General features: G+C 59.2%; 2 protein-coding genes across 3 annotated transcripts; both read left to right on the top strand.

Moving 5' to 3' along the window:
- Positions 1 to 3,168: 3,168 nt before the first annotated feature.
- SHISA7 (shisa family member 7) lies at positions 3,169 to 12,648 on the top strand. 2 transcript variants are annotated; one of them, XM_087827345.1, is made up of 5 exons: positions 3,169 to 3,848; positions 5,107 to 5,261; positions 6,182 to 6,247; positions 6,656 to 6,805; positions 8,381 to 12,648. In XM_087827345.1, the coding sequence occupies exons 1-5, from the start codon at positions 3,169 to 3,171 to the stop codon at positions 9,016 to 9,018; spliced, it is 1,689 nt and encodes a 562-aa protein (XP_087683471.1). In that variant the 3' UTR covers positions 9,019 to 12,648. The 2 variants fall into 2 exon arrangements, with proteins under 2 accessions (XP_087683471.1, XP_087683472.1); XM_087827346.1 differs by lacking the exon at positions 6,182 to 6,247.
- Positions 10,636 to 19,338, top strand: UBE2S (ubiquitin conjugating enzyme E2 S). Its single transcript, XM_087827072.1, has 7 exons — positions 10,636 to 10,678; positions 10,798 to 10,864; positions 12,047 to 12,189; positions 15,144 to 15,568; positions 16,200 to 16,347; positions 17,543 to 17,733; positions 18,877 to 19,338. The coding sequence occupies exons 1-7, from the start codon at positions 10,636 to 10,638 to the stop codon at positions 19,204 to 19,206; spliced, it is 1,347 nt and encodes a 448-aa protein (XP_087683198.1). The 3' UTR covers positions 19,207 to 19,338.
- The last annotated feature ends 3,768 nt before the right edge of the window (positions 19,339 to 23,106 follow it).

Here is a 23,106-nt window from a genome sequence, read left to right as displayed (position 1 = left end):
ACACCGGACACTGAGACTCGGAGAAGGGGACAGCGAGAGACGGAGACGCGGGACCGAGACAGAGAGACAGATGCGAGGAGACGCTCTAGACGCCGGCAGAGAGATCCCGTCAGATCCCGGGCACATCCCGAGACGAGAGGCCCGCCCCGGGAGGAGGGGGGGACGGGGGGACCCGGGGGCTGGGGAGGGGCTGCAGGGGCCCGGTCTGGGTCGCCGGAGCGCTCGGGGCGGCTCGCGTCCCTCCGCCAGTCCCCGCCTCCCGGGCGGCGTGGGGCTGCGGGTGGGACCTTCCCCGGACCTCGCGGCTCCCCACCGGCCCCTTCGCTTCTTCCTCCACGTTCCCCCACCTGCTGGTCCGCCTCCTCTTGGACCCAGGTCCCCGCCTCCTCTTCCCCGCTTTCCACATCCCAGCCCCAAACCGACCCTTATCACCCCCCTCTGCATTGGAACCCGGTGCGCTTCGCCCCCGCCCGCCACCGCCTCTTCAGCACCCACCACGACCCTCAGCCCCCTCCAGCTCCCCGCTCCCCCGGGCCAGGGCTTCTCTTTTTCTGGGTCTCTACCCCTTTGTGGGCCTCTGCCCCCCTCCCTAGGGCTCTGCCCCCCTCCCTGGGCCTCTGTCTCCCTCCCTGGGCCTCTGCCCCCTCCCAAGGATCCTTCTCCCCAGGTCCTGCTCCGTCTCCTAATTTCCGCTGCCTCCGGGCTTCTCTGGAGTCAGCTCACCTGGCCCCCCCCAGCCCACCCAGCCCTGGCTCCCACCTCCAGCTCGCAGGGTCAGGAAGGGGTAGGGGCCAGAGCTTGAGGCCAAGTGCTGTGCTGGGTGGCAGGTGGGGGAGGAGGTGTCCAGGAGTGCAATGACCCAGTGGGGTCCCCTCCTCCAGCTGGCTCCCCTGTTCTCTGTGCACCCATCTGTATCTCTCAGGTCCTCTTAGGGCTGAGGGGGTTGGGGAACAGCCAGACCTCTGGCCCTGAGCTGCGGAGGGGGGGGGGGGCGCACGTGGGGAGTCTGGGGCTCAGGGGCCCCTCCTCTCCACCCCTGGAGAAGAAAGTGTCTCCGTGTGAGTGAGCGGGGGTGGGGGCTGTGTGGGGGGGTGTCACATGCCTACCTCCACCACTGGGTGAGGGTGTGTTTGCACATGTGTGTGCACCCACAAGATTGCATGAGGCCGGGGGCTGTGATGTGTGTAGTTGTGTGTCCGTCTGTGTGTAACTGGCTTGGGCAGGTCCTTGCCCGTGTTTGTGAGCTGTGTGCAGTCCCAGTGTGTCTCCATGTCCGAGGTTGTGTCTGGGTCTTGTGCCCTGGGGGCTGAAACACGCAGACGTGTATGGCTGTGTGTCCACGTAAAGCTGTACATGCGTGGAGAGGAGGCTCAGGTGGACCATCAGGATGACACAGGGTGTCCTTGAATGTTGTGTCTGGGACACTGTGTGGGTGTCCTGTGCTGTGTTGTTGTGGGTGTAAGTTCTGCCGTGTGAGCTAAGGGACGAACTTGTTCCCCTGTATCCTTGTTTCTGGATGGGCCTCTGTCCCTCGGTGTGTGTCTCCTTCCCACCAGTAGGTGCTGCCCTGTGTTGCCCTGGGAGGTGTGACGCCGGAGCAGGAAGCTGTGGGCCCCTTCCTCACTGGAGGGGCAGTGTGTGTGTGTGTGTGTGTGTTGTGTCTGCGTGTGTGTCACTGCTCCCCGCCCCCCAGAGTGCCTGGAGTTATGTCTCCCCAGGTGTGTGCAGTTGGAGTTAGCAATGGGACACTGTCAGCAGAAGAATTTGTGTCCATGGACCCCAGGGGAGACGGGGCACAGAATGGGGACTGAGCGAGCACACTGCTAGCCCACATGGCAGCTGGCAGCCTTTGTACAAATGAGGCAAAGGTGCCCCTGGCCCAATGCGGCCCCCAGCGTCTGTGGTCTGGCAGGCAGCTGGCACCCTGGTGTGAGTCTGAAAAGGGTGCCCCTTCCCACAGATGGATGCAACCCAACCAGCACCCTTAGAGAGGGCAGCCCCTCTTGGTTCCAGCCAGACCCCCTTGCGCAGGCACAGCCTGCCCAGCCGTACATGCCGCCCTCTGAACGAGGGAATCCACATGGCTGTGTGCGTGGGGCACTGCTGGGAGGGGCGTACGTGTGCGGTCAACCATTTCTCTGTGTGGGATTAAGTCGTCCACGTTCTGTGGGTGGTGATACCCTGAGGCCCGACTCCCAAGCCCGCTCTACTGCTTGGGCACTGTGGGGCTCAGGCAAACGAGGGGGCCTGTTGGAACTTTGGTGTCCTCATGTGAAGTGTGTGTGGGGGTAGGGGGGTGTGGCAGGCAGACACACAGACAGACACATTGGGTCTTGAAATCTCTTAATTATTAGAGCTAGTTTTGGGGGACTGAGGACCATAAGGGTCTAAGCTAGTGGCTCCCAAAGGCGGGCAACTGTGCCCTGGTGACATTTGGCAATGCGGGGGGCATGTGGTACTGTCACGACTGGTGGCAGGGCGGGATGCAAACACTGCTGGCGCACAGTGGATGCTGCTAAACATTGGTCCCCAAAAGTCAGCTGGGCAGACGTTGAAAACCCTGCACCCCCTCTTCCCACCTGCCTGGTGGACAAACTCAGAATCTCAACTTCAATCTCTCTCTCTCCTCCTCTCCCCACCCCCATCTCTTTCCCGTCTCCCTTCATTCCCTCCCACTGACCCCCTCAAACTCCTCTGGGCCCGACCCCACCCCACCCCCTGAACCTCCGCATCCTCTCTCACCCCGTCTGACCTCTTCGCCCCATCACCGCTCCCGCGGTCCCTCCTCCCTCCGTCCGTCCTGGGGTTTGCCCACCTGTCGGATGTCTCCTTCCCCATCTTTCCTGCCCGTCCACCGCTCGCGCGGATCCTTTCCACCCACCGTTACATTGTATCGTTCTGCTCTCCTCGGGGCTGGCCCGGCTGTTTCCGTCGCTTCCCCCGCCCCCTCCACGGCCCGATGGGGCCGCCGACGTCGCGCCCGTGCCTCCCCCTCCACCCATCCTTTCTGCCTCCATTCGCCTACCTTCCCTCCCCCCATTCCCCATCCTCTCTGGCCATCCATCTCCCTATTTCTCCCTATTTCTCTGGCCACCTCTCTTCTCCCGCCCTCCGCTCCAGCCTCGGTTCTCCACCCAGCCTGGCGGCCCCGTCCGACCTGCGCGCCCCATGCCGGCCCTCCTGCTGCTCGGGACCCTCCTGCTCCTGGCCTCGGCCGCCGGCCAGGCCGAGGCGCGCCCGCCCAACGCCACGAGCGCCGAGCCCCCGGGCCCGCTGCCCGCCCTGCTGGCGCACCTGCGGCGCCTGACCGGGGCGCTGACGGGCGGCGGGGGCGCGGCCGGCGCGGCCGCCAACGGCACGAGGACGAGCCCCGCGAGCGGGGCGGGCGCGGCGGCGCGGGCTCCCCCGCCGGCCGAGCTCTGCCATGGCTACTACGACGTCATGGGCCAGTACGACGCCACCTTCAACTGCAGCACCGGCTCCTACCGCTTCTGCTGCGGCACCTGCCACTACCGCTTCTGCTGCGAGCACCGCCACATGCGCCTGGCGCAGGCCTCCTGCTCCAACTACGACACGCCGCGCTGGGCCACCACGCCGCCGCCGCTGGCCGGGGGCGCCGGGGGCGCCGGGGGCGCGGGCGGGGGGCCCGGGCCCGGCCAGGCCGGGTGGCTGGAAGGGGGCCGGGCCGGGGGCAACGGGATGCGTGGGGGCGAGGGCCCCGGGGGCAGCACAGCCTACGTAGTGTGCGGGGTCATCAGCTTCGCCCTGGCCGTAGGCGTCGGAGCCAAAGTCGCCTTCAGCAAGGCGTCCCGGGCGCCCCGGGCGCCCCGGGATATCAACGTGCCCAGGTGTGTGCGCTCTTCGGCCTGGAGGGGGGTAGAGAACCTGGGGGCGGGGCCTGGGCCATGGCAGGTGGAGCCCCGGGGGGCGGGACTACAGGGGTAGGGGCGTGGTCAGAGACCCAGGAGGCAGCGCCCCGAGAGCCTGCGAAGGCCTGGCTACCCAGTGTTGGGAGGCTCACGCCTCATTCATTCAACAAATACTTGAGCACTTTCTGTGGGCCAGGACCTGGGGATACAGGAGTGAAGAAAACGAGGTCCTTGCCCTGATGGGTAAACCTGGCTTCCCATCTCAGGTCTGCTGCCTGTGGGCTGTGTGACCCCCCAGCAATTTGCTTAACCCGTTTGTGCCTCTGTTTCCTGCACAATGGGGCTAATAAATGTCCCTCACCCATTCGGACTGTAAAGGAGATTACCTGGGTTGATTCATGTCGAGTCCTGGCACACGGTAAGCCCTCAATAAATGTTGGCTACCATTATCATAAAAGTTAGTGGCAAAGACGTAAGCAAGCAAACACATATGCAATATACTCTTAGAGGTTGATAAGGCCTCTCTGAGCAGACTCGAAGGAAAGGAGCAAACCAAGCAGGTATCTGTGGGAATGGCATTCCAGACGGGGGGACAGTATGTGCAAAGGCCCTGCGGTGGAGTGTTTGCCGGACAGCGAAGGAGCCAATACAGCTGGAGAGCAGGGGCGAGGAGGAGGTGGCCAGAAGCAGGCAGAGGCCAGGTTTATTCTAGGGTGAAGGGGGAGCCACCGGAGGGTCCTGAGCTCAGGCTGTGCGGTGAGAGAAGACTGCAAGGGACAAGGGCAGAAGCAGGAGACCAGTTAGGAGATGGCAGCAACGATCCAGGTGAGAGATGGTGCTGGTAGCAGCGGAGGGGGTGAGAAGTGGTCTGATTTGGGATGTATTTTGGAGGTCAAATGCGCAAGCCCGCTGAGGAACATGAGGGGGAGAAAGAGAAGCCAAGGGTGATTCTAAGGTTTGGGGCCTGCACAGCTGGGTGAAGGAGCACCCTTTATCCCCGTGGGGAAGGCTGCAAGAGAAACAGGATTGAGCCCCCAGGTCAAGTGTGGCCCCAGGAGCTTTTGGGCGGACAGTGCCCAGATTGCCATTAGCGAGGGGCGTGGCCAAAGGCGAGAGCCCAGCCCAGCTGAGCTGACAGATTACCCCCAAGGTGAGAGCAGGGAGGGGAAAGAAGCCCGGGTCCTCCCTCCCCCATCCCCAGGCCTCAGGCCACTGACCATTCCTCTGCCACCTCCAGGGCTCTGGTGGACATTCTGAGGCATCAGGCGGGACCTGGGACCCGTCCGGACCGGGCACGAAGCAGTTCCTTGACCCCGGGGGTTGGGGGCCCCGACAGTATGGCCCCGAGGACACCCAAGAACCTCTACAACACCATGAAGCCCTCCAATCTCGGTGAGTGGGACCTGGGAGCTGCTCTGACCACGCCCCTCATCCCTGCAGCCCCGCCCCTGGTGGCCCCACCCCCAGCCGCAGCCTCCCGCCTCCGAGTGAGAACCTCGCCCCGCCTCCTGTGGACACCCTGGGTGGCACCCCCGACACCACGATGACTTAAGACTTGGACATTGTCAGCCCCTGCAGTTGACCACCTCGTGTCAGACCACCCAACAGGAAGGACAGGCCAGGGCCCGACTGAGTTAGAACTTGGTGGGCGGGTGCGGGCGGGTGGGCTCTGCTCTGCGTGGCCTGGGGCAAGCCTGTGTCCGCACCGTAAGATGAGAAGCTACCGAGCTCCCTGACAGGGCTGCAGTGAGGACCCAGGACAGGCCGAGCTGGCTTTGAGTAGCAGTACTAAGAAAGACATCTGAGCTGGACCTTGAGGGATGAGTAGTTCTTTGGGCAAAGAAGGGGAGGCAGGAATTCAAGGCAGAGAGAAAGGCATGTGCAAAGGCCCTGTGGTGGGACTGAGCTGCCTCAGAAGCCAGAGAGAAGTGCAGCTTGAGAGGAGGGGGTGGGAGATGAGACTGCAGACCTCAGCTGGGGCCTAGTCAACAGACCTCAAATGCCACTGCCGGCTTAGACTGTCCCTGGCGGGTGGTGACGAGACATGAGAAGAATATCGAGCCGCAGAGGGGCAGGTGTGGGTGTAGAAGTACCGGGTGGGGCTGACCTTGGACATGGCTGGCCAATGGCCAGAAGGCTGGTCTGATGATCCAGGAGGGAGAGGCAGGTCAGGGCCGAGATTCAGGAGGCACGCTGGACCAGAGCTGGGGACCAGGCGGATGTGAGTAGGGAGCCTTCCATGAGACCAGGACAGCGGCGCCAGCTGGGAGTGGACGATGTGGTGATGCCAGCTCCCTTCTTGGTCCCCACAGATAACCTGCACCACAACTACCTGCACCTCAATGTCAACAGCCCCAAGCACCACACCACCACGCTGGGTATGAACCAGGGCTGGGCTGGGCACAACAGGGCTCCTTTCCCTCCCACTCTTGATTCCGCCCGAGCTAGTGCCTGGGGTAGAGCAGGTGTGAGACCCTGTGAGCCTGTCCTTACAGTCTAGCCAGGTGAACCGCTGCTTCCCCGTTTGGACACTGGAAGTGGTCATCTCCCACCCACACTAGTGGGGAGATGGAGTCTACCCCCAGCCTGGGGCACCGTGACGTGTTCTCCGTCCCCAGCAAAGAGCCTGTCTCCTGACGTGGGGGGAGTGAGCAGAAGCAGCCGGGGCAGCGGGAGCTTTGAGGGGCTGGAATCCCAGATTTACAATCCCCAAGGGGCTGGGGCGGGGACTCCTGGGTCTCCGGCAGGAGCGGCTGGACTGACCCCAGCTGTGCTCTCTGTCGCAGACTGGAGGGCCGGCCCACCGCCCAGCCCCAACTTGCATTACTCCACACTCTCCTGCTCTCGGTCTTTCCACAACCTCTCGCATCTGCCTCCGTCCTACGAGGCTGCTGTAAAATCTGAACTCAACCGCTACTCCTCCCTCAAGAGGCTGGGTGAGTCCCCGAAGGCCGCCGGAGCGGCGGGGCGGGGTCTCGGCCAGGGCCTGGGTTCAGGACCGTGGACAGTGTCCCAGCAGCCCTCTAACGCTTTAGAGCCTCCCTCAGGTTCTTCTCCAAATTCGTTCCAGAATCACCTGAAGTAATTTAGCATCAGAATTACCTGGGGTGCTTTTAAAAATGTAAATTCATGCCCTGGCCAGTCTGGCTCAGTGGCTAGAGCGCCAGCCTCTGGACGGAAGGGTCCCGGGCTCACTTCCAGCCAGGGGCACGGACCTCGGTTGCAGGCCTGGGTAGGGGCAGGTGCGGGGGGCAGCCACTCAATGTGAACCTCGCACGCTGATGTTTCCCGCTCCCTTCCACTCTTGAGAAGCAACGGAAAAATATCCTGGGGGGAAGATAAAAAAAAAAGCCCCCCAGTCGGCGCCTGTGTCCCCAGCCCCTGCTCTGGTCTGAGCTACGCCCCCGCGCCCTGCACCAATCATCTGCTCTGACCGGACATTTCTGGCTCAGTGGCCTGTCCCTGGCAGTGGCTTGTCCTTCAAACATCTTAAGCTGAGAGCCATGTAAGAAATGCTTTTTATATTATGACCCATGTATATTTTGCACATTTTTAAACCCAGGAGAGCTTTAGACTTGTTATTAAGAACATTTTTGGGAGCATCTATCTCAGTCTGTTGCGACTTTGCTTCCTGGTGTATCCTCTGGCTCAAATAAATTTTTATTAAAATTCTCTTTATAAAAGAACATTTTCAAACATATCCAAAAGGAGAGAATCCACCCTCCACCCTGTCTTTCGGTGGATTATTATTATTTTTTAATCCTCTAAGAGTGAGGATATTTTTTCCGTTGACTTTAGGAAGGGCGGGAGAGGGAGGGGGGAGCGGAGAGAGAAACACCGGCGTGAGGGGGACACGCTGATTGGCTGCCTCGCTCGTGCCCTGACCTGACCCGGCGGGGATCAGACCTGCAACCCAGGTAGGTGCCCTTGACCCGGAATCGAACCCGCAACCCTTTGGTGTGTGGGCCGAGGCTCCAACCACTGAGGCACGCCAGCCAGGGCTCGGCAGGTTATTTTTAAACAAATCTCAGGGATTGCGTCACTCCGCCCATTAATATTTCAATAACACGCGTAACTGGAGTGTGCGCGCCGGCGCTCGCCCGCAGTCCCCTGTGCCGGCTCCCGACGCACAGGATTGTCCATCGCGTTTCCTTTCTCAAAATGCCAGCCTCATAAATCTGACTTCCCGGCCCGCCGAGGGTCCCCCTCCAAGCCTGAAAGGCGCCAAGGAAGGAGGGGGGAGGCCTCAGAAGCAAGGGCTGGACTCTGTTCCCAGAAGAGCTGACCCGAGGCACAATCAGTCCCCACATCCGCCTGCCCAGCGTGGCGCAGGGGCCGGAGCCTGCTGTGATCCTAGTGTCCCTGTCCCGGCCAATGGCCCCGGCGTTCTGGGTGACGGGGGGTCCCCGTGGGGGTCCGGGTCCCGCGCGGGGTGGGGGTAGGTGCAGGTAAGCCCGGGAGGGGAAGGTTCTGGGCGGCGGGGCCTGACCTCTGCGCCTCTCCCTCCGCAGCCGAGAAGGACCTGGACGAGGCCTACCTGAAGCGCTGGCACCTGGGGGAGATGCCCCGCGGGACGCTGCCCCTGCACACGCTGCGGCGGCCCGGCACCGGGGGCGGCTACCGCGGGGACGGCTGGGGCCCGGAGGAGCTGGGCCTGGCGCCCGCGCCCAACCCGCGGCGGGTCATGTCCCAGGAACACCTGCTGGGCGACGGCGGCCGCGCGCGCTACGAGTTCACGCTGCCGCGCGCGCGCCTGGTGTCGCAGGAGCACCTGCTGCTGTCGTCGCCCGAGGCCCTGCGCCAGAGCCGCGAGCACCTGCTGTCGCCCCCGCGCAGCCCCGCGCTGCCGCCCGAGTCCGCGTCGCGCGCGGGCCTGGCCGCCTCCCACTCCAACCTGCTGCTGGGGCCCGGCGCGCCCCCCACGCCCCTGCACGCGCTGCCGCCGCCGCCCGGCCTGCACGCGCACCCCCGCCACGGCCTGCACGGCTCCCCGCAGCCCGCCTGGATGGACGCGGGCGGGGGCGGGGGCACGCTGGCCCGCAGGCCGCCCTTCCAGCGCCAGGGCACGCTGGAGCAGCTGCAGTTCATCCCGGGCCACCACCTGCCGCAGCACCTGCGCACCGCCAGCAAGAACGAGGTGACTGTGTGAGGCCGGGCCGGCTGAGGGCTGGGCCCGGCGAGCCCTCCTCAGCCTGGACCCCCCGACGCGCTCCGCGGCCCTGGACCCAGGCTGGCCGGTAGCCGGGCGGCGGGGCTGCCTCTGAGGACACCGCTTTGAATGAAATCGGCGCCGGAGACAAGGCCGCCTTCTAGTGTCACAGCAGATAGGATCCCTCCTCCTATGTCACTGTTTGAGGCCGGGGCTCCTTCCCATGACGTCATCACAGAGGGAGCGGCCTGCCTGTGAGGTTATCACTGGCAACAATGTCCACACAGGGACCAAACCTTCCCATGAGGTCCTCACTGGAGGCCAGGTTCCATGATGTCATAACAGACTTCCTTCCTGTGATGTCATACTGAGACAAATATCGCCCTATGATATCATCTCTGGCACCAAAAGGCCTCTTTTGACATCATCACCAGGAAAATATTTTCCTCCAGAGAAGATGCCTCTGTCTATGATGCCATCACTACAGACAAAGCCATCTTGCAGGGACACATCGCAGGGGAAGCCCTCACCAAGTGTCTCCTCGCTAGACATAAGGCCTTCTTTACACATCATCATCACAGGGACTCCGCCTCCTTCCTGTGATGCCATCACCAGAGAAGGTGCCTTGCCCTACGACATCATCTGAGGGACTGTGCCTCTTCCAGGGGGTTCATCACCAGAGGTGAGAGCCCTTCTGCAATGTCACCACCAGACTCTGCCTGCTCTGAGATGACACCATGGGACACCTTACTGCTGTTGCCACATCACAAGAAGGCATGGCATGACCGGGGTCCATGAGAAAGTGCCCTGTCCTGAGATGTCACCGGAAGGATGTCATCACAGGGCAGGCTGCCCCATCTGGAAAGGTCTCTCCAGAGGTGACGTTTAGGTGGTCTATAGGTTGTTTGCAATGAGGACCTCCACTCCTGCCTGAGGCTCTGCCCCAATGCTGTGATGTCATCACCAGAGACACTGCCCGCTCTGGAGGGCCATCACTTGTGATGGTGTCACCAGTTTCTGCCTTGTCCCGCCATGACTTAGTGTGGTCGCTCCTTCCCCTGACCCCACGGACATGCCCTGCGGGATCTCCACCAGATGCTCCCTCTAAAGGGAGATTGCGCCTTGGGTCCCACCCTTGTGCAGTGATGACACCTCCTGTGTGATTCCTGGAGGACAGCACTCCCAGGCTGGCTTCTTCTCTCAAGGAGGCTACTCTGCCCACCAGACTCTTGGAGTCCTGAGACTCACTGGTGTTCCAAAGGCACATGCCGTAACTCGAGACATCATTGCCTCTGTCAACGAAGTCCTGGTCCTGCTGAGGCCGGGGAGGGTGGGGATGCCTGCTGTTGACCTTGCTGACACCATCAGCACAAGACTTCCACCACTCATGATGGCATTGCACCTGGGGTCCTGTGCTAACCATGCCTGATGATGACATCATTTCCCTACGACCTATGGTAACGCCCTCGTCCAGGATTTACCATGACCGCGTAGGGTCACCTTCTCCCAAGCATCCCCATGCCCAGTGGTATCACCATCCTCCATGATTCTCCACTCCACGGTGTCATCTCCCAGGATCCACCACAACCATTATAGCATCGTCTCCAAGAATTCACCATGACCAGTGATGTCGTTACCTTCCAGAACCCTCTGGCTGATGGTAACACCCTCTACCAAGACCCGCTAGCACTGATGAGACTACCATTTCCTACAGTCCCCATAACTGTGATGTCATCACCTTGCAGGATCCACTTCAACCATAATGTCTTCATGCCTCAGGATCCGCCCTAGCCATGGTGTCATCACCTCCCAGGATACACTTCAGACATGGTGTCACCACCCCCCGGTATCCATGAGAGTAATGATGTCCCAGGACCCATGATACCCAATAGCGTCGTCATCTCCCAGGATCCATTTCAACCATGGTATCATCTGTCAGGATCCACCATAACCATGACATCATCTCCCAGGACCCATGACACCCAGTAGTATCATCACCTCCCAGGGTGCATTTCAGCCATGTATCATCTCCCAGGATCCATCATCTTGGGAGCCAAGTACTACAACAGCTGTATTTCACTTGTCTTCTGGGGTCACATGGCACCTACAGTTGTTCCCATAAGGGAACCCAGCACAATCCACAGCATTTTCCCATTGCCTCAAAAATAGAGTAGGGACCCCCTCTGATGACACCATCCCTACTCTGGCCCTTCTTGGTGATGTCACTGCCTCACTCCAGACTAGTCTGATGCTTACATCAACCCCACCACAGACTTGGCCTTGGCCAGCTCCCCTACTACCCCTCTGGTGAGGGCATCCGGGCCCCTCCTGACAACTCATTGCCCTTGCTCATCTATCTGATGGGTGACAGGGTCAACACCAGAGGGGGGACTGTCCAGTCCTTGGGTGATGTCACTGCTCCTTGCCCAGTCCCTCTTACCTGGACCTCCATCTGAAGCAGCACTCCATTGACTTGGGCCAGACTCTCCGTGGAGACTCCTGTGGGCTGGACTGAAGCTGCTAACTTCCTGGGGCCTTCAATCATGTCCTCTGCTGGCCTGGTCCTGGGCAGGCACAGCTGGACGGCCATGCAGCCATCTGTGGGTGGGGGCCCTGCATCATCCAACAACTGGAGAAGCGTTTTCTCCTCCATCTCCCCCGCACACACTGGGGAGTCCCCAAGGCTTTCGGGGATTTGCCAATACCCAATGCACAATTTGTCCCCAAGTATCTTTGTACATAGCCATGCTGTGGGTGGGGGGGCGGCCATTCCCCCACTCTTAAAGGGCTACACATCCCCTCCCCCAGCCTCCAAGGTCAGGTTGGGGGGCCTCTTTCCTCCTCTGGGTCGTTCCCTCCTCCTTCTGCCTCCCCTTGCCCTGAATACTGGCACCTCAGTTCATCCCTGTTCAGCCTTTGGCCCCCACAAACACTGAGGAAATGCGGGGAAGGGTACCCCCATTTACCTAGGCCAGTTTTCATTGCCATGCTTACAGCTGCTCCTGTGGACTCTCCTAATCCCTTCTAGGGCCGCCTCATGCTCAGTGCCCCTGGAGCAGACTGTGACTTCCCCCAAAAAGAGCCGGCTTGAGCACCTACCCCTCTCAGACCCTACCCCTCTGCTCACCACCCCCACAAAGCACTCAGCTTTCTCCAGCCCCCAGAATTGGGGTACTCTGACCCTTCAGCTTTTGTATGCCCTCACTTTGCTCTCTCCTGGCCTGGACTCCAGGTATTTCGCCCCAACCCTGGGGCTTGGCCTCTTATCTCAAATAAGCCATAGTGAGGAGAGGTCCCAAGGAAGTGAGGAAGTGGGCACGTCCTACCAGGTCCCCTGGATGCTTCTGGAGCTCGGGCCTCGCCATCTGAGTATTTCCCCTCCCCCCATAAACACACACGTGCTTCCAATCCTGGGCAGGGGGTGGGGGGAGGAGTAGAGACAAGACAAACAGTTCTGGACTGGGAGACCCTCCCCAGCTCTGCTTCTCTCCTTGTCCCCCTAACCTGACACCAGACTCTCCCCAAGTTCCTTGGTGAGGCAGCCGGCTGAGCTACAAGTTGGTATTTTTGGAATAAACAGATGTTTTCCTGATTCCCAGGCTCACAGTCACTGTTGGGAAGAGATGGGTTTCCACCTGCGTGTTTACAGGTCACTGGGGATTCCCCGTGTGGCCAGGGTGAGAGGCAGGCATCTAAGTGTCCTCAAAGGTGGTCAGGGCTGCCTCCCTTCGACCACACCAAGCAAGGAGTCCGGCACCAGGTAGGGGTGGGGAGGAATGGGGGGTGTGGGAGGTGCCTTCAAGTCCTCACTTCCTCCTAAGAAAGTCTCTTCCCTCTGAGCATTTAGCATTTGCTGGCAGGTTCTGTCTGCACCTCCTTATATTTGAATTCTCTGGCTGAGTATCAGTGGGCTGCTGAAACAAACTACCACACACCTGGCAGCTTAAGCACAGAATATCATCCCTCAATTCCGGAGGCTGGAAGTCCAAGGCCGCGGTGTCACAGGGCTGGTTCCCCCTGGGGCTGAGTCTGTTCCCTGCCTTTCTTTCCTGGCTTCCAGTGGCTTGTTGGCAGTGCCTGGTGTTCATCTTCCCTGGGTCCGCATCTGTCTCTGTGCCCAAATTTCCAGTTATATGGGATTAGGGCCCACCCCCAATGACTTCATCCTAACTCGACCATCTTCAAAGACCCCATTTCCAAATAGTCACAGTCACAGGTCTTGGAGGTTCCAACTTGAACATCTTTTAGGGGAGAGAGGAACACAACTCAACCTGTAACAGGTGTGACAGGGCATGGTCGGTTTAAGCACCAGTTTTTATAGCTAGGACCTTTCCTCACCACCCTTCTCCCACCCACTGTGTTAGAATATTTGCATAGCCAGGACGAGGGTTACCCCTCCTTTTCAGGAGGTGCCGGCAAGTCTCGGTTTTATGAACTTTAGGAGAGCCCCTTCCCCCAGGGGCATCTAAGTGTGTTTACAAATTGCAGACCCTGCCTAGCATCAAAGCCCACCTGTGCACACCCCTGTGGGTGTGCCTTGCGTGCACTGTGCATTTCAGTATTGATTTACCGTTAAGAAAGCCTCTTCCTGCCTGGGGCCGGGGTGGTTGAGCATCGACCTAGGATCCAGGAGATCGAGGTTAGATTACCCAGCAGGGCACAGGCCGGGGTTGCAGGCTCGATCCCCAGCAGGGGTCATGGGGAAGGCAGCCGATCCATGACTCTCTCTCATCACTGTTTCTCTCTCTCCCTCCCTCTCCCTGAAATCAATAAAAATATTTTAAAAACAAAAGTTTACTGAATGAATGCAGGTGTCCGGAGGGGAATCATAAAACACCCGCCTGGCAGGATGTCACAGATCAAGCCCGCCAAGAACTAGAGAAGGCCTGGCGATCGGCCGGCGCAGTCAGCAGCCATCATTCCCCGCGTCTATTGTGGGGTTTGTGAGCCCGCCCAGTTTGACCACCACCTCCGCCTTGTCCTGACTTGGGTGCGGCTGGGGTGGGAAGTCACCCGACCGGCTCTTCCTTCAGTGTTCCTGTTAAATGCCGGTTAAGGCCTGTGTCCAGCAGGCCGACTGAAGGGCAGGTGTGGGGATGCTGGCACTGCCAGGCCTCGACTATGACTGCTCCTCGGCAGGTGGCTTTAGCCTCCCCGCCTCCTTATCCAGAAGCTGGTCGCCAGGGGGTCTCTACCGGACACTGGCCACACTGGGACCGACTTTGCTGAGCTGAGAGGCCCTGCGATGGGCACCTGAGGACACGTCGGCCTCCGAGCCGCCTCCTCTCTTGGCGTCAACACAGGCCCGCGTTTTCGGGCCACTGCGGCCCATTTTGTGCCTGAGGCCTGCAGGAGCTCCCCTGTCCTGGCAGCTGTGCGTCCACTTCGCAGACAGGGAAGGTGAGTCCCAGCGGAGGCCCAGAAGCTGGAGGCCTTGCGTCCGTTCCAGGACCGGCCGTGATCCTGAGGAGGCCGGGAGACGCTTCCTTCTTCTTTCTTGGGCATCACGCGGGGAAACTGAGGCCCGGCGTCGTGACTGAGGCCTGGCCAGGGTCAGGGGTCATACATCAGAGGGACAGGCGTCCGAGCCTTCAAGGCCGCACTGCGCGCCCGCGGAAGCTCCACCAGCGCGACACAGGTCACAGGTCATCCCCAACACAAAATGGCGCCTCGAGGAAAGCTGGAGATCGATCGCAGCGCCCAGCCCCTCACCGGCACCTTATTTGCATAGACAAAATCAAACGAATTTCCTTGGCTGCGAGAGGCTCGGTCCGCGCTAGGTCGGGCCCCCATTGGTCGCTCTCCATTCCTCCCCGCCCTGTGGCACCGCCTTTTCCTGCAAGGATTGGCTGGTGCGAGTCTCGTGACACCATCCCACGACTGCGCGTTCCTATTGGCCGGAGTGCCGTCCATCATCCGTTTAAACCCCCCGAGTCCCGCCTGCCCCCGCCCCGCCCAGGCACCCTGCCGACCGTTAGTCGCGTGCGCGATCTTCTGAGCGTAAGGGCGCGCGCTCGTACGTGGGGCCGTGGCGGCGTCTCATTCAAACGGGCCAATCAGCGGTCGCGTAGCCTCTTGCGTTCTTTTCCTCTCTACAACCCATTTTGCGCTGCTCTGTATTCTAGGGTCCCTATTCCGATCCCCGCGTGTCCCCATTGGCCGGCCCGCCACGCGCCCCCTCCCCAACTTCCCCCGCTTCCGCTCGAAGCTTTCCGAAAGGGAGCGAGCGCGCCTAACGCCGAAGACCGTGCGCGCTGACGTCACGTGTCGAGCGCGGCGCTCGGAAGCCGCGAGGGGGCGTCGCCTGCGGGCGGATATAAAAGGGCGGCGGTGCGCGCGCGCCGGGTTCAGTGCGGCCGGCACCCGGGGCGAGCGTTCCTGCGGCGCAGTGCGCGGCGGGCGGCGGAGGCGGCGGGGAGCGGAGCGGAGCGGAGCCGCCGGGCCTCGCCAGGGCCGCAGCGGCAGCAGTTGGGCCCCCCGCCCCGGCCGGCGGCCCAGAGAACGCAGGAAGGGGGCCGGGGGGACCCGCCCCCGGCCGGCCGCAGCCATGGTGAGCGCGGCGGCCAGGCCCGGAGGGGCGGTGGGAGTCCCCCTGGAGGAGGAGGCGGGGTCTCCGGAGCCTCTCGCGGGCGGTCTAGGGGGTTGGAAGGCCCGCCTGGGGGTCCTGGGCTGGGGAGGTGCCCACAGGCCTTCCTGTAGGCGGGGCAGGAGCCTGGGCGGCCCGCAGGTTTCTCGGAGGGGAAGGCCCGGCTGAGCCCTGGGGCGATGGGGGGGGGTGCTGGCCGGTCTTTGTGGCCGGTCTGTGGGTGTTTCGGGAGCAAGGACGCTCCGCCGCCATCTCCAGGCCCGAGCCGGGGTTTGCAGGATTGTTTTAACACGATTAGGCGGGGAAGGGGACCCAGGTAGGCCTCGGCCTAACGCGGAATCATTGGCGGCCCTGAGAGCGGGCTTTGGGGGCTCCTGGGGAGGGTGGAGCCATTCGCCAGTTCCCGCGGAGAACCGCCGTCGTGTCTGGTGGGTTCTCGGCCTGAGACCGCCGTGTGCAGCATCCTAGGGCAGGGGTCTGCGAGCCCAGGGGTGGTTGGCCGCCTGGGACATCAGCGTCCAGACTGGAGCAGCCACAGCATCCTGCAGGGGGCCCAGCACCGCCACCCGGCCACTCACCTTCTCTCTGTGCCCAGAACTCCAACGTGGAGAACCTGCCCCCCCACATCATCCGCCTGGTGTACAAGGAGGTGACCACGCTGACCACGGATCCTCCCGATGGCATCAAGGTCTTTCCCAATGAAGAGGACCTCACCGACCTGCAGGTCACCATCGAGGGCCCTGGTGAGTGTGGGAACGGGACAGGGAGGCAGGGAGGGGCGCACTTCAGTGTGGTGAGACAGCCCTGGTTGCCATGGGAGCGTTTAATGAGTGCCTGACCTGGGGTTGGGGCACGGCTGTCAGGCACAGGTTCCCTCGGACCTCAAGGGGCGGTGGGAGTTCAGGGGGAGTGGGGAGAGGCTGCCAGGCCGGGAGAACATCGTCAGCTGGAGGGCCCGGTCCTGCTGTGGGTGTCAGGGACCCAGCACTGGGGGAGACAACAGTAATAAACCTGGTGACTACACCCGATGGTTCCCTTGTGCAGCGATTTACCACCTTATTTCAGGTGCACTACCTTTCTGTTATTAAACTTTTACAGAGGAAGTTGAGATGTTACAAGAGTGTGGTGAAGGACCCAGTCAGGAGTGGGGACAGTGGGGAGGGGCAGGGAAGACGTGCTGAGTTGGTGGCAGTTAAGGTGATTCCTGCTGTGCAGTGTGAGGGGTGGGGGGCAGTGAGTGCCTAGTAGGAGCAGAAAGAAGAAAAAAACTGGTGAAACTTTTAGGGGGCAGGCCTCCCTCCTTGGGGAGTTTGGAAAGGAAGCTGTTGGCGGGATTAAAGTGGGTGTGATGGGTCCCTACAGAGCTCACTTTGACTTCAGTGCTGGGGGGGCGGGGAATAGAAGCTGGAGGCCCCGCAACCACTGCTGGCACCAGGTGAGGTAGGGACAGTCTGTGGACCTGGAGGATGGCTGCCCAGGCTGCTGATGGGTCGGATGTTGGGACTGGGGCGTGAGGAATGGCTGTGGGTCTCAAGCGCACCCATGGCTTTTTGGCTGGGTCAGGTGGGTGTATGAACCGTTAACTGAGGGGGAAAGACCATGGAGTTGACAGAACTGTTCCATCATTTGTCCGCAAGGCTCCCACGTAGATGCTTTTTCCAGGAGTACAAGGGAGTGCGAGTGTCTGCCTCTTGGGAAGGGAATGTGACTGGGGCCTTCGTTTGGGAGGGGAGAGGCTTCCAAGGGTGGAGAGCAGGGCTTGGTGGTGATACAAGTGCCGTCCCCTCAGAACCTGGCCTGGTTCTGCTGTCCAGAAGCCCCAGTCTGATGGAGGAGGCAGCAGGGCACTTGCTTTACATCCAGGAGACAGGGCTTTGGTGTTTTGCCGGGTGGCTGGGAGTCTTGCGCCTCCTGACTGGTTCACTCCTTGCACTCCAGAGGGGACCCCATACGCTGGAGGCCTGTTCCGCATGAAACTCCTGCTGGGGAAGGACTTTCCTGCCTCCCCGCCCAAGGGCTACTTCCTGACCAAGATCTTCCACCCGAACGTGGGCGCCAATGGCGAGATCTGCGTCAACGTGCTCAAGAGGGACTGGACAGCTGAGCTGGGCATCCGGCATGTGCTGCTGGTGAGTCCTGGGGGGCCTGGGCTTGGACACCCCAGTGATGTTGAGCATTGTTTCCTTTTTAAAATCAACTCTGAGTTAGTTGGGGGCATCCCCAGCTTTTCTGGAGAGCCTGGAGGAGTTGGCACTGCTAGTTGGGCCAGCACACCGAGTGTGGTTGAGCAGGTGGTCTGTGCCTTGACTCTGCTGTGGAGCAAGTGGTGGTAAGGGACTAGGACACCGTTTTGCCTCAAGGTGTGAAACACTGTTCTAACGGGCACAGTTGGCTGGGTTTTCAGTAGTCACCTTGTAGCTCTAGAATGTTGACATAAACCATTGTTCCTCAACCAGAGTGATTGTGCCCCACCAGAGACACTTGTAATTATCAAGTGTGTGAGAAGAGCAGGGGTGCCAGCCAGCATTCTGCAGTGCGGGGACAGCCTCTGGACTGCACTGTGCTCCCAGGTCCCCCGGGCCTCCCATTTTCAAGCTTAAGTAATTTTTTTTGAAAACCTGAATTTCTAATGAGCCCCTGGGGCAGATAGTTGGGAGGACAGGGAATTGGGGTTTCCTGCGGGGCAGCAGGGAGGATTGAGCTCCAAGGTAAACAGACCCCCAGCCCTTTCCCTCCTCTCCCTGGAGTGTCTGGTGGCTGCCACAGGAAACCCACACTAGAGACAGCTCACAGAGCACCTCTGATCCCCAGAGGCCATGGTGCCCTGCCTGTCAGGCTTGGCCTTGAGGCAGCCACAGAAAGGCCTCTGGTTGTGGGGTGCAGTGGTCAGAATTAGGGTCAATCCTGGGCCCCTGCTCATCATCAGTGATGTCTGCTGGGCCAGGGTGCTGGCCCCATGTACAAGCCAGACAGGTCGTATCACCTGTTCGCTTTTAGAATGGAGATGAGGGTAGGGCCCCTTTACATCCTGGTGCCTTTCTTGGGTGTGGTCTGGCCCAGCTGGAGTATGTGGCTGTGCACTCGGGAGTCCTGTTAAAGGCAGTGACAGCTCTGGGTTCATGCATCTTTCTGTGGTTTTGTAAAAGGAGCTTGGAGTCCAGCAGGCCCAGGTGTCAGTCCTAAGTTTCCCCCCTCATCTCCTTAGTGACCGTGGGGAAGTCCCTTCCCTCGATCACTGGTCTGGACCCCCTGATCCTGGGCTCTCTCCCCAGACCATCAAGTGCCTGCTGATCCACCCCAACCCTGAGTCCGCCCTCAACGAGGAGGCAGGCCGCCTGCTCTTGGAGAACTACGAGGAATACGCGGCTCGTGCCCGCCTGCTCACAGAGATCCACGGGGGCGCCGGCGGGCCCAGCGGCGGGAGGCCTGAGGCCAGCCGGGCCCTGGCCAGTGCAGCCTCGGCCTCCTCCACCGACCCTGTGGCACCTGGGGGCCCTGGAGGAGCTGAGGGGCCCATGGCCAAGAAGCACGCAGGTGAGCGCGACAAGAAGCTGGCGGCCAAGAAGAAGACGGACAAGAAGCGGGCTCTGCGGCGGCTGTAGTGGGCTCTTCCCCCCACTCCTGCCGGACCCTCAACGCTGTCTCTAAATTATTTAAGTTATGGCTGGGTGGGGGAGGGTGGGGGCACTGGGACCTGGATTTGTTTTTCTAAATAAAGTTGGAAAAGCAAGCAACCGCTGTATCTTTTAGTGCCCCAGGACCAGCCTCTGCCATGAGAGCTCAGCAGTTGGCAGCCCACCCTCAAGTGCACCCATGGTCCACCACACTGGGTCCCTCAGCTGAGTGGGCCTCCTGATTGAGCTCGGGCCACCTCTGTGTGGTGGGGGGGTAGTCACAGCCCCTCAAGTCAGATTTCCCATCTGAAATGGGATGAGGGGAGGGGGCCTGCTGGGTCAGGTGACAGATGGGAGGAGCCTTGTCCATTTGTCCTTGACTGGGGACAGATGTGTAACAAATCTCTGAGCCCAGTACAGTTGGCACCTTCCGATTTTCTATGCTCGAAAGTCCCAGTAGTGTGGCAAGCTGGGTATTCCTGGGTTTCACACCGAAGCTGAAAGGCCTGCCACATGCCTTTCTCAGGTCAAGGTCATGGTGGACTTCAGCTCTGGGAGCTGTCCTTGGGTTCTTGCCCTCCCTGGTCTCAAGTGTCCAACCTCAGTGCCCAGATTCCTTGAAGACTCAGTTGATGAGATGTGCTCTTAATGAACCAAGTGATGATGTGACTGCAGGACCATACCTTGATGTCACTCGCAGGTTCTGCCCCTCACTTCAGGGGTATGTGGGAACCGGGACAGGTTAGCTTTCCTCACAGTGGGCCATAGATGGGCCAGATAAGGCCGGCTGTTGTTGCCTCAGTTCCTCCTCCATTATCGACAATTTTGTTGCCTTGTGCCGGGACCCCAGGGTACTGTCAAAAATGACCATAAGCCCTGGCTGGGTGGCTCAACTGAGTGGGGCATCGTTCCGTGCACCAAAAGGTTGCAGGTGCTCTCCCCGGTCTGGGCATGTACAGGAGAAAGCTGATTGAGGTTTCTCTCTCCCCCTTCCTCTCTAAAATCAACTTTTAAGAAATCCTTGGGTGGGTTAAATTTTTCATAAAATGAAAAAGGAAGCCTGGCCAGGCGTGGCTCAGCAGTTGAGCGTCGACCTAGGATCCAGGCGATCGGGGTTCGATTCCCAGTCAGGGCACATGCCCAGGTTGCAGGCTCAATCAATGACTCTCTCATCATTGATGTTTCTATCTCTCTCCCTCTCCTGTCCTCTCTCTGAAATCAATATATTTTTTTTTAAAAAAAAAGGAAAACATCTACAAAAATGCTTGTACGTGAATTTTCAGTTGCTACTTTTTTAATAGGCGAAAGCTGGAAATGACCCAAATGTTCAACAGACGGATGAGTGAAGGAACTGGTAAATTCACTCAGCAAAACGCTGATACCCAAAGCGGGTGAATCTCAGAAATGTGACATGCTGGGTGAAGCCTTACACAAAAGTGCAAAATGTTCTGTCCCGTTTGTATGAAATCCTAGAACAGGCCAAACTAGCCACTCACAGCTAAAAGCGGACTGTTGGCTCGCTGGGATCAGCAAGGACCAATGGAGAGGAACATGGGGAGTTTTGGGGGTGATGAGCATATTCCAGGTATTGACTGTTAGTCACATGGGAGCAAAGATTTTTTATTATTTTTTTAAAATATATCTTTATTGATTTCAGAAAGAGGAAAGGAGAGGGATAGAGAGAGCTAGAAACATCAATGATGAGAGAGTCACTGATCGGCTGCAGCCCACAACCCAGGCATGTGCCCTGACCGGGAATCAAACCCTGATCGCCTGGATCCTAGGTCGACGCTTAACCACTGAGCCACGCCTCGCCGGGCGGGAGCAAAGATTTTTAAAAACTTGTAAAACTATACACTTCAAATAGGTGTATTTCACTTTGTGTAAAGCATATTTCAAGCCGATTTAATATTTTTAAATCACGAACTGTTTATCTAAAGTAGAGTAAAAGGCAAGTCAGTGGGACAAGAGCTGCAGGTCCCATAACTCGAAAGGACTAATCCAAAGAATACATATGCTCTGGCTGGGTGGCTCAGTTGGTTAGTGTCACCCCAATACACCAAGGTTGCGGGTTCGATCCCTAGTCAGGGCACACACAATAACCCTAACCCAGTGTATAAATATGGTTTATGCACTGTTCTGTATTCCACTCGACTTGAACACTTTGAAAACATGCAGCTCATTATGTACTGATAGGGACCAGTCCCCAAAATACGGTCTGAAAAGAGCAACATGTAGTTTATAGAACATGCTACCACTTCTGTTCAATTTCTAACGATTTTTGTTTAAAATAGGATGCATGTCTTTATTTTTAAAGAACTTTATTGATCTTAGAGAGGGGGAGAGAAACATCGATTTTTCAGTTGCCTCCTGCACGCAGCCTTGACAGGGATCAAACCCACACCCTAGGCATGTGCCTGACCTGGAATCGAACCCACCTGTGGTGCAGGGGATGATGCTCCAACCCAGCCACACTGGCCGAGCTAGATGTGTCTTCGCTTGCGTATGTATTTAACGCCTCTGGAACATCATATTAGAACCTGCAAATACATCTCAAGGAAGGAGAGCCTGGAACACCTTGTGAATGTTCCCTATTCATAAAGCAGACCTTTTTTAAACTTAGGAAAACAAGTTCCTACAAAGAAATGGCTCCCTCTCAGTCCTTTCTTCCCAACTATCAGTTCTCTTAATCAGGACAACCAATGATAGAACATGCTTGTGTATTTTTCTGGGGAAACTCTAGCGAATGTGAGCAAATTTAAATATCTATTCTTCTAGCCCTGGCCAGGTAGCTCAGTTGGTTCCAGCATCGTCCCCATACACCAAGGCTGAGGGTTCAATCTCTGGTCGCAGCACAAACAAGAATCAACCAGTGAATACATGAGTAGAACAGCAAACCAATGTCTCCCCCCATCAGCAAGTCACACACTTTGCTTTCTGGACTTAATGGCAAGTCTGGAAGTCTGTCCCTATCAGCACTACAGCCCTTCCCTGCTCCTAGCTGTTTGGTATCCAACGTGGAGGTGTGTCTTACAGGTGTGCCATCCTTCGGGTCACAGGTTCTGGACCCACTGACCGTGCTGGAATATGGAACCTTTGCCAGTGCAGATGCCCCAGGACACTGGGTGCAGGGAGGCGAGGTGGGTGGGCCTTGTCAGCACTGCCTTCACCAGGAGGGTTCTGCTAGTGGCCAAGGTGGTCATGGACCACATGTTATCACAGGTTGCGATAAACACCAAAAGACCCGAAACAAAACATGCAGGCAAGGACTTAGAGGGCAACGGGAGGGGTGAGAGGGCCAGTATGTTCTTTAGATGGGCAATTAGAGGAGACCCGAGGAGATAAGAACTGACACTCTGGACAAGATGCAGCCGCGGGATATGGGGATGCTAGAGGTAGCAGGTGGAGTGGAGTACGCAAAGAGCTCAGGTAAGGCTAGAGAAGCAGGGCCAAACCCGGCAGGGCCTGCAGGCAGCTGGGTGGCTGGTCCCCCAGGGGCTTCTGCAGCAAGACCAGGGAGCAAGTGAGAGACAGCCTGAGGCTGACAGATGGAGTGTGAGCACTCCCAGTTCAGCAGGAGGTAAAAAGTTGGCTGGTCAGGTCCTTAGACAAGAACAGGCTGCTTAAGGACATGGCAGCTGGTCGGTGGGAAGCCTGGGTGCCACATCCCTTCTGGGTGGCTTGAGGGCCTGTGCCCCTCCTCATGGGCACTCTTGGCCCAGAACCAGCAGCCACGGCATGATGGAGCCCCAGGTCTGTCCTAGGATATTTCTCACCTCACTCCTGTGGGGGTTTCTGGAGGGGCTGCCATCCGCCCCAGGACCACAGCATGGAGGGCCAGCCTGTGGCCTTCACGCTGGAAAGGGGCCACTTCTCTCCCAAATTCCA

This window comes from Miniopterus natalensis, chromosome 18 (assembly GCF_054644295.1).
Source record: "Miniopterus natalensis isolate mMinNat1 chromosome 18, mMinNat1.hap1, whole genome shotgun sequence".
NCBI classification, from domain to species: Eukaryota; Metazoa; Chordata; class Mammalia; order Chiroptera; family Miniopteridae; genus Miniopterus; species Miniopterus natalensis.
The sequence above is the reverse complement of the archived record's forward strand: the minus strand, read 5'-3'. Positions and strand labels throughout refer to the sequence as shown.

What these genes read in the sequence shown, in the direction of transcription:
- SHISA7 (XM_087827345.1), top strand. Translation starts at nt 3,169, where the DNA reads ATGCCGGCCCTCCTGCTGCTCGGGACCCTCCTGCTCCTGGCCTCGGCC. An exon ending in GCACCACACCACCACGCTGG is followed by an intron (nt 6,248 to 6,655) that starts GTATGAACCAGG and finishes TCTCTGTCGCAG; the next exon opens with ACTGGAGGGCCGGCCCACCG. An exon ending in CTCCTCCCTCAAGAGGCTGG is followed by an intron (nt 6,806 to 8,380) that starts GTGAGTCCCCGA and finishes CTCCCTCCGCAG; the next exon opens with CCGAGAAGGACCTGGACGAG.
- UBE2S (XM_087827072.1), top strand. Translation starts at nt 10,636, where the DNA reads ATGACCAGTGATGTCGTTACCTTCCAGAACCCTCTGGCTGATG. An exon ending in CCAGAACCCTCTGGCTGATG is followed by an intron (nt 10,679 to 10,797) that starts GTAACACCCTCT and finishes TTCATGCCTCAG; the next exon opens with GATCCGCCCTAGCCATGGTG. An exon ending in GGTCACCATCGAGGGCCCTG is followed by an intron (nt 16,348 to 17,542) that starts GTGAGTGTGGGA and finishes CTTGCACTCCAG; the next exon opens with AGGGGACCCCATACGCTGGA.